This window comes from Mobula hypostoma, chromosome 12, assembly GCF_963921235.1.
Source record: "Mobula hypostoma chromosome 12, sMobHyp1.1, whole genome shotgun sequence".
Classification (NCBI taxonomy): domain Eukaryota; kingdom Metazoa; phylum Chordata; class Chondrichthyes; order Myliobatiformes; family Myliobatidae; genus Mobula; species Mobula hypostoma.
In genome coordinates, this window is record NC_086108.1 from 9,535,350 (window position 1) to 9,549,853 (window position 14,504).

Genomic DNA, 14,504 nt, shown 5'->3' on the forward strand with positions numbered 1-14,504 from the left:
ATCCTTCATGATATTACAGTTACAGGCTGTACGTCCTTGATGGCAGGTAGGCTGCATGGCCCTCCATATTCATGTGTCTAACAGCCTAGGCTGCATGGCCCTCCACATTCATGTGTCTAACAACCCAGGCTGCATGGCCCTCCATATTCATGTGTCTAACAACCCAGGCTGCATGGCCCTCCATATTCACGTGTCTAACAGCCTAGGCTGCATGGCCCTCCATATTCATGTGTCTAACAACCCAGGCTGCATGGCCCTCCATATTCATGTGTCTAACAACCCAGGCTGCATGGCCCTCCATATTCACGTGTCTAACAGCCTCGGCTGCATGGCCCTCCACATTCACGTGTCTAACAGCCTAGGCTGCATGGCCCTCCATATTCACGTGTCTAACAGCCTAGGCTGCATGGCCCTCCATATTCACGTGTCTAACAGCCTAATGAATTGCCCCTATTGCTTCAGCTTCAACTGTTACCCTTAGCAGCTTGTTTCAGGCATCTACTTCTGTGGTAAATTAAACTTGCCCCACACATCTCCTCTAAACTTACCCAAGCACTTAACATTCTTACCCTTGAAAACACAGTACACTCCACCCATGCTTCCCAAGTTTATAGAATTATATTAGGTCACCACGCAACCTCTTACATGCCAGAGAAAACAACCCAAGTTTATCTAATTTCTCGCTGTAGCTCATGCACTCCAATCTAGGTTATTTCCTGGTAAACCTTTTCTGCAAACTTCCCAAAGTTTCCACTTCCGGTAGACTTCCGGTAGCGCTCATGGAGTGAAGTCGCGTTCTTGACTCGCTCCATTACCTCTGAGTTTTTTCTCTCTATGGTCAGCTATACTTTAATTAACTATTAAGGCATCAATTTTTACAATATTTTGAATTAAACTGAATTCTCTGACAATTGGATGATACTGAGATCGGCTATGTCTAAGAACGGGAAAGACGGCAAGGATGGTAAACCTCCGGTTAAACCGAAAGCTACGGATCTCCCTCCGACTGAATCACCGGTGACTTTGGAAGCTATATCGGAGTTAATTCAGAGGGAAATTTCAACCTCTGTTAGGGAGATGATTCGTACAGAAATTATGGGCTCTGTTAAAGACCTGATTCATATGGAAATCTCAACTAAGTTCCAGAAAATTGCCGATTTAATTGATAAGATGCAAACATGTATTGCGGAACATCAGTCGGCTATATCTGGTCTTCAAAAATCCGCGCAACAAAGTGAGCTTAAGATGGGGAAAGTCGAAGAAACAATTAATGTAATGAAGAAGAAACTTGACTTTTTGACTTTTAAAAACTCTGACTTGGAATCTAGCACTTAACATTCTTACCCTTGAAAACACAGTACACTCCACCCATGCTTCCCAAGTTTATAGAATTATATTAGGTCACCACGCAACCTCTTACATGCCAGAGAAAACAACCCAAGTTTATCTAATTTCTCGCTGTAGCTCATGCACTCCAATCTAGGTTATTTCCTGGTAAACCTTTTCTGCAAACTTCCCAAAGTTTCCACATCCTTCCTGTAATGGGGTGTCCCGAACTGCACACGTTACTCCCAGTGTGGCCTGAGCAAACTTTCATACAGATGCAACATTACTCCTCTTACTGCCAAAGAAGGCAATCGTGCCCTGTTCCTTTTATTAATAAAAAAATCTTGATCTATTTGTGTGGTCACTTTCAGTGAGCTATGGATTTGGATTGATAACTCAGTAGAGGTGACTTTATATGTAATAAAGTGGTCACTGAGTGTATGTTCGTGATCTTCTGCTGCTGTAGCCACTTCGAGATCCAATGTGTTGCATGTTCAGAGATGCTCCTCTGCACACCACGCATAACCACACATGACCCGTGGTTATTAGAGTTACTGTCGCCTTCCTGTCAGCTTGAATCAGTCTGGCCATTCTCCTCTGATCTCTCTCATACTTTTGGCCAAAGAGCTGCCACTCACTGGATTTCCCCCCCCCCTCCCGTATTTAAAGAGTTTCACACCATTCTCTGTAAACTCTAGACCAGGGGATGCTAATCTGGAATCCACAGACTGCTCGGTTACTGATAAAGCTCCATGGCCTAAAAAAAAAAGTTGGGAACTCCTGCTCTAGAGACTGTTGTGTATGAAAATCCCAGGAGGTCAGTTTAGAGATACTCAAATGACCCCATCTGGCACCAACAATCATTCCATGGTCTAAGTCACTTAGATCACATTCCTTCCCCATTCTCCTGTTTGGTCTGAACAACAGATCCTCTTGACCAAGTCTGTATGCTTTTATTCATTGAACTGTTGCCACACAAACAGCTGATCAGATATTTGCTTTAACAAGCAGATGTACCTAATAAAGTGGCCACTGAGTGTAATTTCACATTGAACAACTATTAGCCACGCTGCTGGGAGGCACAAACCACACAGTGCTCCAGAGACTGTGGGTGTATTATTTCAGAGCTATTCTCACTCCAAATTCAACTAGAACAGTGGTCCCCAACCTCCGGGCCGTGGACCGATACACTGCCGTGAAGAATGCAGCGGTGCAGCAGTAGCCAGAACACACCCAGTACATCTTTAAGAAAAAAGCCGAAATAAACAAGCTATTTAATTAGGTGCTGCCCGGCACGTAAATGTCGGCCCAGATCAGAGGCGATTGCCGATTGCGTCTGTCACCATACAACCCCGAGATTGTATTTTGCCTCAAAACCTCCTTATGCAATTGGATCCTGGATTGAAGTTATGATCACAAGATGATTTGCACATGGTACCTTGGCTTTGCCATCATATACAACTGCTATGAAACACTGACACCAAAGCAGATGATGAATAAGATTCACCTTGTAATATTCTCAGTTGATTAATGTGCTGGACGGCCCAAAAACTCAAGATGAAACGTTCACGCTTTTGCTTCACACAGCTACCACAAAACCAGGGTATTTCTAGCATTTTGCTTTTATCCCAGAATTCCAGTATCTGCAGCAGGTTGTGTCTGGAGGTTTCCTACTTGGAAGGCAGAAGTTTAGCACAGTCCACCTTGTGCCATGTTTCGAATGGTGCACTGGGCCAAACATCTTCCAGAATAAGCTGCTGGCTATGCCTGACAACGGACTGGTTCAGGGACTGAGTTCCTGCTGTCTTCTTGCTCCTGCCATCAGGAAGAGGTGTAAGAGCCTCAAGACTCTCAGCACCAGGCTCAAGATCAGTTACTATCTCTCAACCATCAGGCTCTTGAACCAAAAAGGATAACTTCACTCAATTTCACATTTCCCATCATTGAAATGTTCCCACAACCTATGGTCTCACTTTCAAGGACTCTTCATCTCATGATCTCGATATTAATTGCTTATTTATTATTTCTTTCTTTTGTATTTGCAGTTTGTTATCTTCTACACTCTTGTTGAACACCCTAGTTGTGCTGTTTTTCATTGATTCTGTTATGGTTATTATGTTATAGATAGAGTCAAAGAAAAGTACAGCACAGAAAAAGGCCTTTCGGCCCATCCAGTCAGTGCCGAACCATTTTAAACTGACTATTCCCATTGACCTGCACTGGGACATAGCCCTCCATACCTACCATCCATGTACCCATCCAAACTTTCCTTAAATATTAAACTCAAGCTTGCGTACATAGCTCATGAAGACACTTGTACCACACTCTCAAATATCTTTCTGAAATATTCTCTCAATTTTCTACATTCCAAGGAAAAACGTCCTAACCTATTCAATCTTCCCTTATAACTCAAGTCTTCCAGACCTGGCAACATCCTTGTAAATTTTCTCTAAACTCTTTCAATCTTATTTATATCTTTCCTGTAGGTAGATAAACAAAACAGCACACAATTCTCCAGATTAGACCTCACCAATGTCTCATAAAACTTCAACATAACATCTCATCCCTTGTACAAAATACTTTGATTATGAAGGCCAATGTGCCAAAAGCTTTCTTTATGACCCTATCTCCCTGTGATGCCACTTTCAATGAATTGTGGACCTGTATTCCCTGATCCCTTTGTTCTATCACACTCCTCTGTGCCTTAGCATTCACTGAGTAAGACCTACACCTCGCACTTGTCTGCATTAAATTCTATCTGCTATACTTCAGCCCATTTTTCCAGCTGGTCCAGATCCTGCTGCAAGCCATGACGACCTTCCTTACCATCCACTACACCACCAATCTTAGTGTCATCAGCAAACTTGCTGATTCAGTTAACCACATTATCATCTGGATCATCCATATAGATGACAAACAAATGCCTTGCTAAATACCATGTAGACAACATCACTACATCATCTATTTCCTGGTAACTTCCTCGAAAAACGTTTTTTTTGAGCAAAGTGAGTGTGTGCGCGCGTGCGTGTGTGTGTAATGCTGTTAGTCTGTTGGCAAGAGATACCACATCTGCAATTTGTAGAAGAGGACAGGACTAATGATGACATGTAGCAGAAACGAATGGGCTTCCATCAAGAGAAACTAATACTGCCCAGATGTCATCTTGTTCTGTCCCAATGTTAATCTTTTCCAATTTCTTTTCAAGACTGAACATTTGTGCAGGAATACAGAAAAATAAACCATAGCAAATATTGGCATTGGCAATAAAAAAAGAAGAGCTTGTCTGGTCACTGCAGGAAAACTAGATGTTTAAAAAAAGGTATTACATAACATCTTAGGTCTTGCATTCAGCCAAGAAAGTAAGACCTAATTTTTATCGAGGGATCAGAAGTGGAGGGAGTGATCAATTTCAAGTTCCTGGGTATCAATATCTCTGAGGACCTAACCTGGTTGCAACATATTGATGCAACTATACAGGCAACAAATCAGTGGCTATATTTCATTAGGAAATAGAGGAGATTTGGTTTGTCAACAAAAACGCTCAAATTTCTACAGATGTACCGTGGAGAGCATTCTGATACACTGCATCACCATCTGGTAAGGGGGGAGGGGGAGTTGGCGGAGGCTTTTTCCACTGAGCTTGGGTGGGACCACAACCAGAGGTCAAGGGTTAAGGATGAAAGGTGAAAAGTTTAAAGGGAACATGCGGGGGAACTAGAGACTTCACTCAGAGGGTGGTGAGAGTGTGGTACGAATGCCTTCACAAGCTACGTATGCAAGCTTGAATTTAACAGTTAAGATACTGCACACGATCAAAGTAAGTTGTGGAAAATTGTAAAATTAGTCAGCTTCATCCTGGGTACTAGCCTCCGCAGTATCCAGGACATCTTCAAGAAGCAGTGCCTTAGGATGGCGGCATCCATCATTAAGCACCCCCACCATCCAGGTCATGCCCTCTTCTCACTGTTGCCATCAGGGAAGTACAGAAGCCTGCAGGCACACCGTCAGCGCTTCACAAACAGCCTCTTCCCCTCTGCTATCCGATTTCTGAATGAACATTGAACACTACCTCACTACTTTCTTTTTGCACTATTTTAATTTAACTATTGAATAGACATATACACTTTAATTTCTATATTTTTCATGTATTGCAATATGCTGCTGCCTCAAAGTCAACAAATTTCATGATATATGCTGGTGATATTACACCTGATTCTGATGCTGACTACAATAGCAATGGTGGCACCCTAAGTTTTTACTTTGAAGTATTTGATTTGGGGTGCTCTGTTTGCAATCACTGAAATGTAAATTATCAGTTTTCTGTACATATTTAAAATTGACTGTAATAAAATCCCACAATGTTTAATACCAAGATAGAATCAGGAAATCATTTTCTACAGAAATGAAACTCTTCAAGTATTCAACCTATACTTTTTCCAGTTAATAAACGTTCAAATTAAAACCTCACCATGTCAAGGTAGTTTTCTAGCACAAGTTTTCAGACTTTAAAGGAGGTTATGCTGTGACTTAAAAGAGGTAAAGTGCTCACTTTGCTTTCTAAAACGTTGACAAATTTCCAAAGATGTGTAGTGGAGTGTATATTGAGTGGCTGAAACACCAATGAACTTGAATGGAAAATTGTATAAAAGAAAGTGATACAGCCCATCATGGGTAAAGCCTTCCCAACCACTGAGCACATCTACATAAATGCTGTGGCAGGAAAGTAGCATCCATCATCAGATATCACCATCACTCATGCTCTCTTCTCACTGTTGCCATGAGGTAGAAGATACAGGGGCTTCAGGACTCGCACCAATAGGTTCAGGAACAGTTACTACCCCTCAACCATCAAGCTCTTGAACAAAAGGGTATAACTACAATCACTTGCCCCATCATTAATATGTTTAAGACAACCAATGATCTCTTTATCTTTATCTTATTATCTTATGTTCTTGGGGTTGTATATAGCGATGAACAGATTGTGTTTGTCTATTACTGAGATTTAGATCAAGATCAGACTACATTTTATGAATAATTAATTCAGAAAACTAGGTAATTGCAAAGGGTTCACAAACTTTTTCTTGCAACTGTACTTCGACAAATTATTTTAAAGATTGGAGTTGGGCAAAAAGGGCGTGACTGCAGCTTTTCAGTGGATCTGCTATTTCAGTACTGCGTGCCTCCACTGAATTCCTGACTACCCCCAATTTAACAGTAAATGTCTTCACTCCTAGCCAAAAATAGCCACACTACTTGAAAACAGCAGCTGAACAATTTCCCAACCAGTAGAAATGTAAATGCTCCATAATAAAAACCAACAAGTAGAGCTTTCCTGTGCTTTGCAAGGATTGAAATTTAGCTATGTAATTGCATTTGCTGACAGGTTTGTTTTTTTTTGAGGTACACATGGTTTTATTTGTTTTGTGGCTGCCTGGAGAAGATGAATCTTACGAGTTGAATACTGCATATATACTTTCATAATAAATGCATTTTGAGCTTTCATTTGCAAAACTCTGGAGGAACTCAGCAGGCCGAGCAGCATCCATAGAAAGGAATAAGCCGAAGTTTCAGGCTGAAACCCTTCAACGGGACCAAAAAGAAAGATCTGCCTTCTTTTCCCTTTTTTCCCTGTCCTGATGAAGGGTTGCAGCCTGAAACAGTGACTGTTTATTCCTTTCCATAGATGCTGCCTTAACCTGCTGAATTCCTCCAGCATTTTGTGAATGTTGCTCTAGATTTCCAACAAATGCAGAATCTCGTGTTCGACATTTTCATTTTTATAATCAACCGATTGCCTCCAAAAGGAAGTATTTGCTAGCAATAATATCTAACTAACATGGTCTTACCTGAGACCATGGTATATTAAACAATTTTAAAGGCCCAGACATTTTATTTGAAAGTTGCAAACAAAAGTTTGGAAAGACATCACTAACTTTTACAAATGTAGATACATAGCAAAATCACATTTTTACAAAAACGCAGTTAGTGAAAACAGATGGACATGACAAAGTCTCTTGCATCAGGAACAGCTGGTCAGAAGAATCATTAAAATTGGTTATATTTGAGTTGGACATTAACATCTCCAGATGAGATTACCATGCTCAGAAATGCTTGTCTGTTACCTTCAGGGTTCCCTGACAAGATTAACTTATTTTTAAAAACAAACTACAACCACCTGGTACATATTTGCTTTAGATAAGATTGCAATCCAATCCAGCTTCAGTGAACTGCAGAGAAGTATTAAGGGTGTTCATTCATCCTGTCCTCTAATCCCAGCAAAATCTATAAATATACTTATGACACAACTATTGTAGGCAGAATTTCAGATGGTGACAAGGAGTCATACAGGAGTGGGACAGATCAGCTGGTTGAGTGATGTCACAGCAACAACCTTGCACTCAACATCAATAAGACCAAGAAATTGTGGATTTCAGGAAGGGGAAGTTGAGGAAACATACACCAGTCCTCATAGAGGAATCAGCAGAGGAAAGGGCAAACGGTTTCAAGATCTTGAGGATCTATCCTGGGTGCAACATATTGATGGAATTAGAAATAACGCACACTGGTGGCTACATTTCATCAGGAGTTTGAGGAGACTTGGTATGTTACCAAAACCCCACAAATTTGTACAGGCGTACAGTGGAGAGCAGTCTAACTGGTTGCATCACCGTCTGGTACTGTACAGAGTGGCCACTGCACAGGATCGGTAAAAGCTGCAAAAAGTTGTAAACTTGGCCAGCTCTATCATGGGCACTGGCCTCCCAGCATGAAGGTCACCTTAAAAAGGGCAGCATCCATCATAAAGGACCCTCATCATCCAGGACATGCCCTCTTCTCATTGCTACCATCAGGAAGGACGTACAGGAGCCCAAAGACACACACTCAACAATTCAGGAACAGCTTCTTCCCCTCTGCCATCAGAATAGACACAGAAGCCATTACAGTTTATTTTCTCTTTATACACTACTTATTTTTTATATACATATTTCTTATTGTAAGATAGCGTTTCTTTTAAAAAGTCATTATGTATTGCATTGTGCTGCTGTTGCAAAATAACAAATTTCATGATATATGCCAATGATATTAAACCTGATTCTGATTACATCATATCTGACGAGTCAGTCAGGAACATGCTGTTGAAGAGGGAGTTTACCAATGAAGTAGGTAATTTCTCAACTAGAGATGAGCTTTATTTGTCACATGCACTTCAAAACATACAGTGAAATGCATTGATTGTGTCACCAAACAACTCAGTGCAAGTTTGCTGGGGGGAGCTTGCAAGTGCCACAAAGAAGCACATCAAAGAATCAGCCAGGACCTTCAGCCCATCTAGTCTATACCGGATTGTTATTCTGCCAAGCCCCATCAATCCACACTTGGACCATTGCCCTCCATACCCATCCCACCTATGCACTTCTCCAAACATCTCTTCAATGTCACAATCATGTCGCTTCTGATGCCAAAATAGTGTGCCCACAATTATGAACCCCGACTTTTACATTGGTGGAAAGTGGAAGAAAACAGGAACATTGGAAGAAACACACTCAGTTACAGGGAGATGATACAAACCCCTTTAGAGGCAGTGGCAGGAATTGAATCCGGATCTTACAGCTAACATTCTGACCGCTACGCCGTACTATCCCTAGGGAAGGACACAATGGACGAATTACTTTCCAGAATAAAAAGCTGAAGAGGGGAGAAACAATGGGTAACAACCACACAGGCACTGCCACTCTGTAGAATACCTGTACTTAATAAACACAAAATACTAAGCTCTGCGTACAAGATTAACACATTAGTACTGAAATTGGCCATTTGCTCCATGCCAGATAATATTTCACTACACTATTGATGCTGCCCTCAACTACATCGCCCCCATTTCCTGAACATCCACGCTCAGTTCATCTTCCTGCCACCTTAACAGTTATAGAGTTCCTTTTGTCCTTACCTACCACACCATGAGCTTCCGCATCCAACACATCATCCTCTGCAACTTCCACCATCTCCAAAGGATCCTACTACTAAACGTATCTTTGCTACCCTCCCACTCTCCCAGCTTTCTGCAAGGATTATTCCCTCCATGATTCCTTTGTCCACTCATCCCTCCCCACTAATCTCTCTCCCAGTACTTAACCCTGCAAGCAGCCTAAGTGCAACCTACCCATTCACCTCGTCCTTCACCTCCATTCAGGGTACCAAATAGTCCTTGAAGGTGAGGCAACACTTCACCTGCGAATCTGCTGAGGTCATCTATTGTGCTCCTGACGTGGGCCCCTTTACATTGATGAAACCATTTGTAAATTGGGGGACTGCTTCATCGAGGACCTCTGCTCCAACCACCAAAAGTGGAACTTCCTGGTGGCCGAACATTTTAATTGCAATTCCCTTTCCGACATGTCAGTCCTCTTGTGCCGCGGTAAGGTCACCCTCTGGATGGAGGAGCAACAACTTATATTCTTGTCTGGGTACCCTCCAAACTGATGGCATGAAAATCAGTACCTCCTTCCAGTAACAAAAAAAAAATCCCCCCCCCCCTTCTGTTCCCCACTCTGGCCTTTCACTTTTCACCTGCCTATCACCTCCCCCTGGTGCCCCTCCTCCTTCCCTCTCTCATGTCCACCCTCCACTCCTACTCAGCCCTTTATCATTTGTACTCACCTGGCTTCACCTATTATCTTCTAGCTACCCTGCCCCTCGCCCACAATTTTATTCTGGCAACTACCCCCCACCCCCCCAAACCTTCCTTCTCAGTCCTGAAGAAGGGTTTCGGTTTCTTCATTAAAGCTGCCTGACCTGGTAAGTTCTGCCACGGTTTGTGGCTCTGCTGCTGATGTTACCCTGGATATCCAGTGATAAGGGAAAACAGCAAGAAAACTATTGAATCTCTGCTCCAAAATGCCTGCATTGATGACGATTAAATAGCATGAGCATACAGAAACTAATCTCATGGCAGGTGGTCCTCTCGTATGTACCTTTAATCTTTATACATCAAATGCTGGTAAGATAATTTATCATCAAAATAGCTTGGTTTGTAATAGCACAGCACAACAAAGATTTTGCTTCCAGAATACTTCTGGGTGTATCTTATGGATTTTGGGCTACTGATCATGAAAATCACCATGAAATTTCCCCATCACGCACCATTTTTTTGAAATGGCCTATTTTTGTTATTTCAATTCATAATTCAAGCCAAGATTAAAGGCGGCATTTTTGTTGGTCCACAAATCAAACAGCTCATCAATGACAGACAATTCGAAGAATCTCAAGTGGGACCGGAAAATATCGCATGGAGGAATTCAAGGATATTGTTGAAAATATTCTTGGCAACTACAGAGCACCCAACTACGTGCAGCTGGTTGACAACATGCTTCAAGCATACAAAATCATGAAGTGCAATATGTCACTAGATTCATTTTCTGCATTCCTGTTCAGACTTCTTCCCTGTCAATCTTGGCGCTGTCAGTGATGAGCGTGGTGAAAGGTTTCACCAGGACATTGTGGTCATGGAGAAACGGTATCAGGGCAACTGGAATCCATCAATGCTGGCTGATTATTGTTGGACATTTAAGTGATAAGCCTCAGACACCGAGTATGAACAAAAATAACCAAGATTTTTAGCTTCGTTGTAACTATTGCAAAGCCTCAGCACTATTATGCAATTAAACGCATTATATTCAATAAAAGTTAATTTCTTGTTTCTCCAAATTCCTACTTGTTACAAGTAGTCTGAAATTGTATTTATGTTTAGCTTCAAGCGGACTATCAGAAACAGAAAAAAATTCTGAGGAAGCAACATTTTAAAATAATTTTGTCTAATGTAGTCAGTGAATTTGCTAACAATAAGCTACAATATTTGTGACTCGACTCGGTTATGAAGTACACGACATAAAAATTAAATAGTGGGTCTGTCCACAGCAAGAATAAAATGGCAGGCAGATGTCAGCAGTCAGTTCCTATTGCAACATTTCTTAAGAAGGGAGCAACTGCACCCCCCCCCCCCCCGAGGGGCCGCACACATTGCATAAACGAGCAGTCATTACATCCCAGACTAATCGGACTGGGCTGCTGCCAATAAAACATCTGACAGTGACACCTGACCATATCCGACCAAAGTCCATCAGTTTCACATTCACAGACAGGCCTCAAATGTATAATTTCATTTGATTGCATGAAGGAGAAAAAAAAAACAGCTGTTGGTTTGTTCTGCATTCAGACATTTTTGTCCTTGTCTATATATAGACTGACGCCACAGGCATGGTTGGGTACTGAATGTTCTTTGTAGCTTTTATAACGCACATGTTTTCTATTATACAACATCTGCAACAGACATTGAGATGTTTTAATGTTATTTTCTCCCTCCTTTTGAAATTACCCCTCCTCAGCAAGAAGGTGGATGATGGAGATGCTTTCACACCTCTGCTACTGCCACGCTAAAACTAACATCAAATACATCATTCTGGGGTGATTTTCTAGACTGTTTATCTTTCCAAGGAAGTTCCACTCTGCCTTTCTCTCCCCTCCCCCCCAACCCAGATGATGTAGCCAAGTTCAGAAATGTGTGGTGCAAATTCCTAACCTATTTTGACTCTGTTAGCTCACTGCACTGCCTAAATACTTCTGCTAAAATATCCCAGAGGAGGAACTGATGGAACAAGAGCACGGTTCTTAAAATCATGGCATCACTGTCAGACATTTCTAGTTTTCTATTATTCTTCACAGACTGGTTTGAGATTATTCAAGCCAAGCAAACACACCAGTTTTCCGACACTGACTGCTTTACTGAGGTACTCTCTCCCTGCAGAACCTGCCTATTTCTTTGAGTGAGTCAAGGTAGCAGTGACAGACTTGGACCATCAGTTATAGATACAGAATTCGGCCATTTGGCCCATTGAGACTGCTCTGTCATTTCATCATGACTGATCCATTTCCCTCCCAGGCCCAATCTCCTGCCTTTTCCCCACAACCTTTCATGCCCTGACTAATTAAGAATCTATCAACCTCTGCCTTAAATATACTCAATGACTTGGTTTCAAAGCCACCTGTGGCAGTGAGTTTCACAGATATACCACTCTGTGGCTAAAGGAATGGCTCCTCATCTCTGTTCTAAATGGACATCCCTCTATTCTGAGGTTGTGCCCTTTGGTCTTAGAATCCCTACCATATTAAAAAAATCCTCTCCACATCCATCCTATTGAGGACATTCAACATTCGCTAAGTTTCAATGACATACCCCCTCATTCTTGAATTCCAGTGAGTACTGACCTAAAGCTATCAAACACTCCTTACATGATAAGCCTTTCAATCATGGAATCATTTTTTGTGAACCTCCTTTGAACTCTCTCCAATGTTAGTACATCCTTTCTTAGATAATGGACCCAAAAGTGCTCACAATACTCCAAGTGAGGCGTTAACAGTGCCTTATAAAGCCTCAGCATTAGATCCTTGCTTTGATATTTTAGTCCCCTTGAAATGAATGCTAACATCGCATTTGCCTTTCTCCCCACCGACTTAACCTGCAAATTAACTTCCAGGGAATCCTGCACAAGGACAAGTTGACTCGCACTTAAATCCTTTACCGCTTCAGGATCGGCCTATTAGGACAGCACTTGTACAAGACTGGACTATAAGACATTAAATTCAGCCCATTGATTCTTGTCATTCCATCATGGCTGATTTATTACCCCTCTCCTGTCTTCTCCCTGCAACTATGAAGCCCTTACCAATTAGAATCTGTCAAACCACTGCTTTAACTATATCTATGAAATAGGTGCAAAGTTCACATTTATTAACTAGTACTCAAAATAACAAGTGTATTGTAACAAATTTTATTTACTTATTGAGTTACAGCGTGGAATAGCCCCATCCGAGGCTTCAAGCCGCACTGCCCAGCAATCCCTCAATTTAACCCTAGCCTAATCGCTGGACAGTTTACAATTAACCTACCAACCTGGTAGGTCTTTGGACTGTGGGAGGAAACCGGAGCATCTGGAGGAAACCCACAAGCTCACGGAGAAATCATACTAACTCCTTACAGGCAGCAGCAGGAATTGAACACGGATTGCCTGTACTGTAAAGCATTGTGCTAATCACTATGCTACCATGCCACCTCAATGCCGGCAACATTAAGTTACGGCGAGCTGGGCACAACACTTCTTTGTCAAAAACTTCAATAATTAAATGTCAACCTTACCTGCACTAGTATTGCTTCCAATGTTGTTGATTGCGGATGGCACTGACACAGATGTATGCAGAGGCAAATGCCCATTCTCACAGGTCATTGGCTTGTCCTGCCAGGCAGGAACAGTGACACACATGCCGCTGTCTGCTCGGTTCTGCCACTCATTCAGCTTGTCCTCAACGTTCTGTCTTTGATTTTGGTTGTACGCTCCTGTGTAGATAGAGTCTGCCCGCCCAACACCTGATGAGCTGTAGTTGCTCGACATGTGCTCCTCCAGGTGAGTTAGCCATAAGGCCAGGGAACTCCGGTCGTCCAGCGAGGTGGCAGGATGAATTAGTGCATAGGACAGGAGCTGCCTACTCTCTTCTATAAACAGGTTGCTATCGATTGAGTAAGCCAGCACCTTTTGCAGCAGCTTCATGTACTCAGACTTTGCTTCTATATTCCCAGGCTGAAGTAGAGGAAGATGGGAAAGCAGCTGTAGAACAACCTTCTCCTTAGGGTCTTGATGCCATTGACTGATGAAAGCTGAAAAAAAAATACAGTTACTTAAATTTTCGGAAATAAATCACTTCCTGTCAAGTTTACTCTTCCACTTGCCTTCAGATATAACCTACAATCATTTCAATTACAGCTACAGTGGAGTAGGCCCAGTACATCCCTGGAGAGTAAAGCCCTCCAAACCATTGAGCACATCTATATGAACTGCTGTCATAGGAATGTAGCAGTCATCATCAGAGAACCCCACCACCCAGGCCATGCTCTCCTCTTGCTGCTGCCAGCAGGTAGAAGGTACAGGAGCCTCAGGATGCACCACCAGATTCCAGAACAGTTACTACCCCACACCATCAGGCTCTTGAACAAAGGAGATAACTACACTCACTTTCTCCATCACTGAGATGCTCCCACAACCAAACATCTCACTTTAAAGACTCTTTATCTCATGTTCTTGATACTTATTGCTATTTATTAATGTTTGCATTTGCACAGTTTCTGTCTT

The 14,504-nt window shown here is 42.1% G+C and overlaps 1 protein-coding gene across 1 annotated transcript in view; it reads right to left on the minus strand.

Moving 5' to 3' along the window:
- LOC134354610 (protein Smaug homolog 1-like) overlaps positions 1-14,504 on the minus strand; it is a 130,074-nt gene that overhangs the window by 57,170 nt on the left and 58,400 nt on the right. Inside the window, exon 3 of the mRNA XM_063063617.1 lies at positions 13,517-14,032. Within this exon, the coding sequence (XP_062919687.1) occupies positions 13,517-14,032 (516 nt within the window). The remainder of the gene's footprint in view (positions 1-13,516; positions 14,033-14,504) is intronic.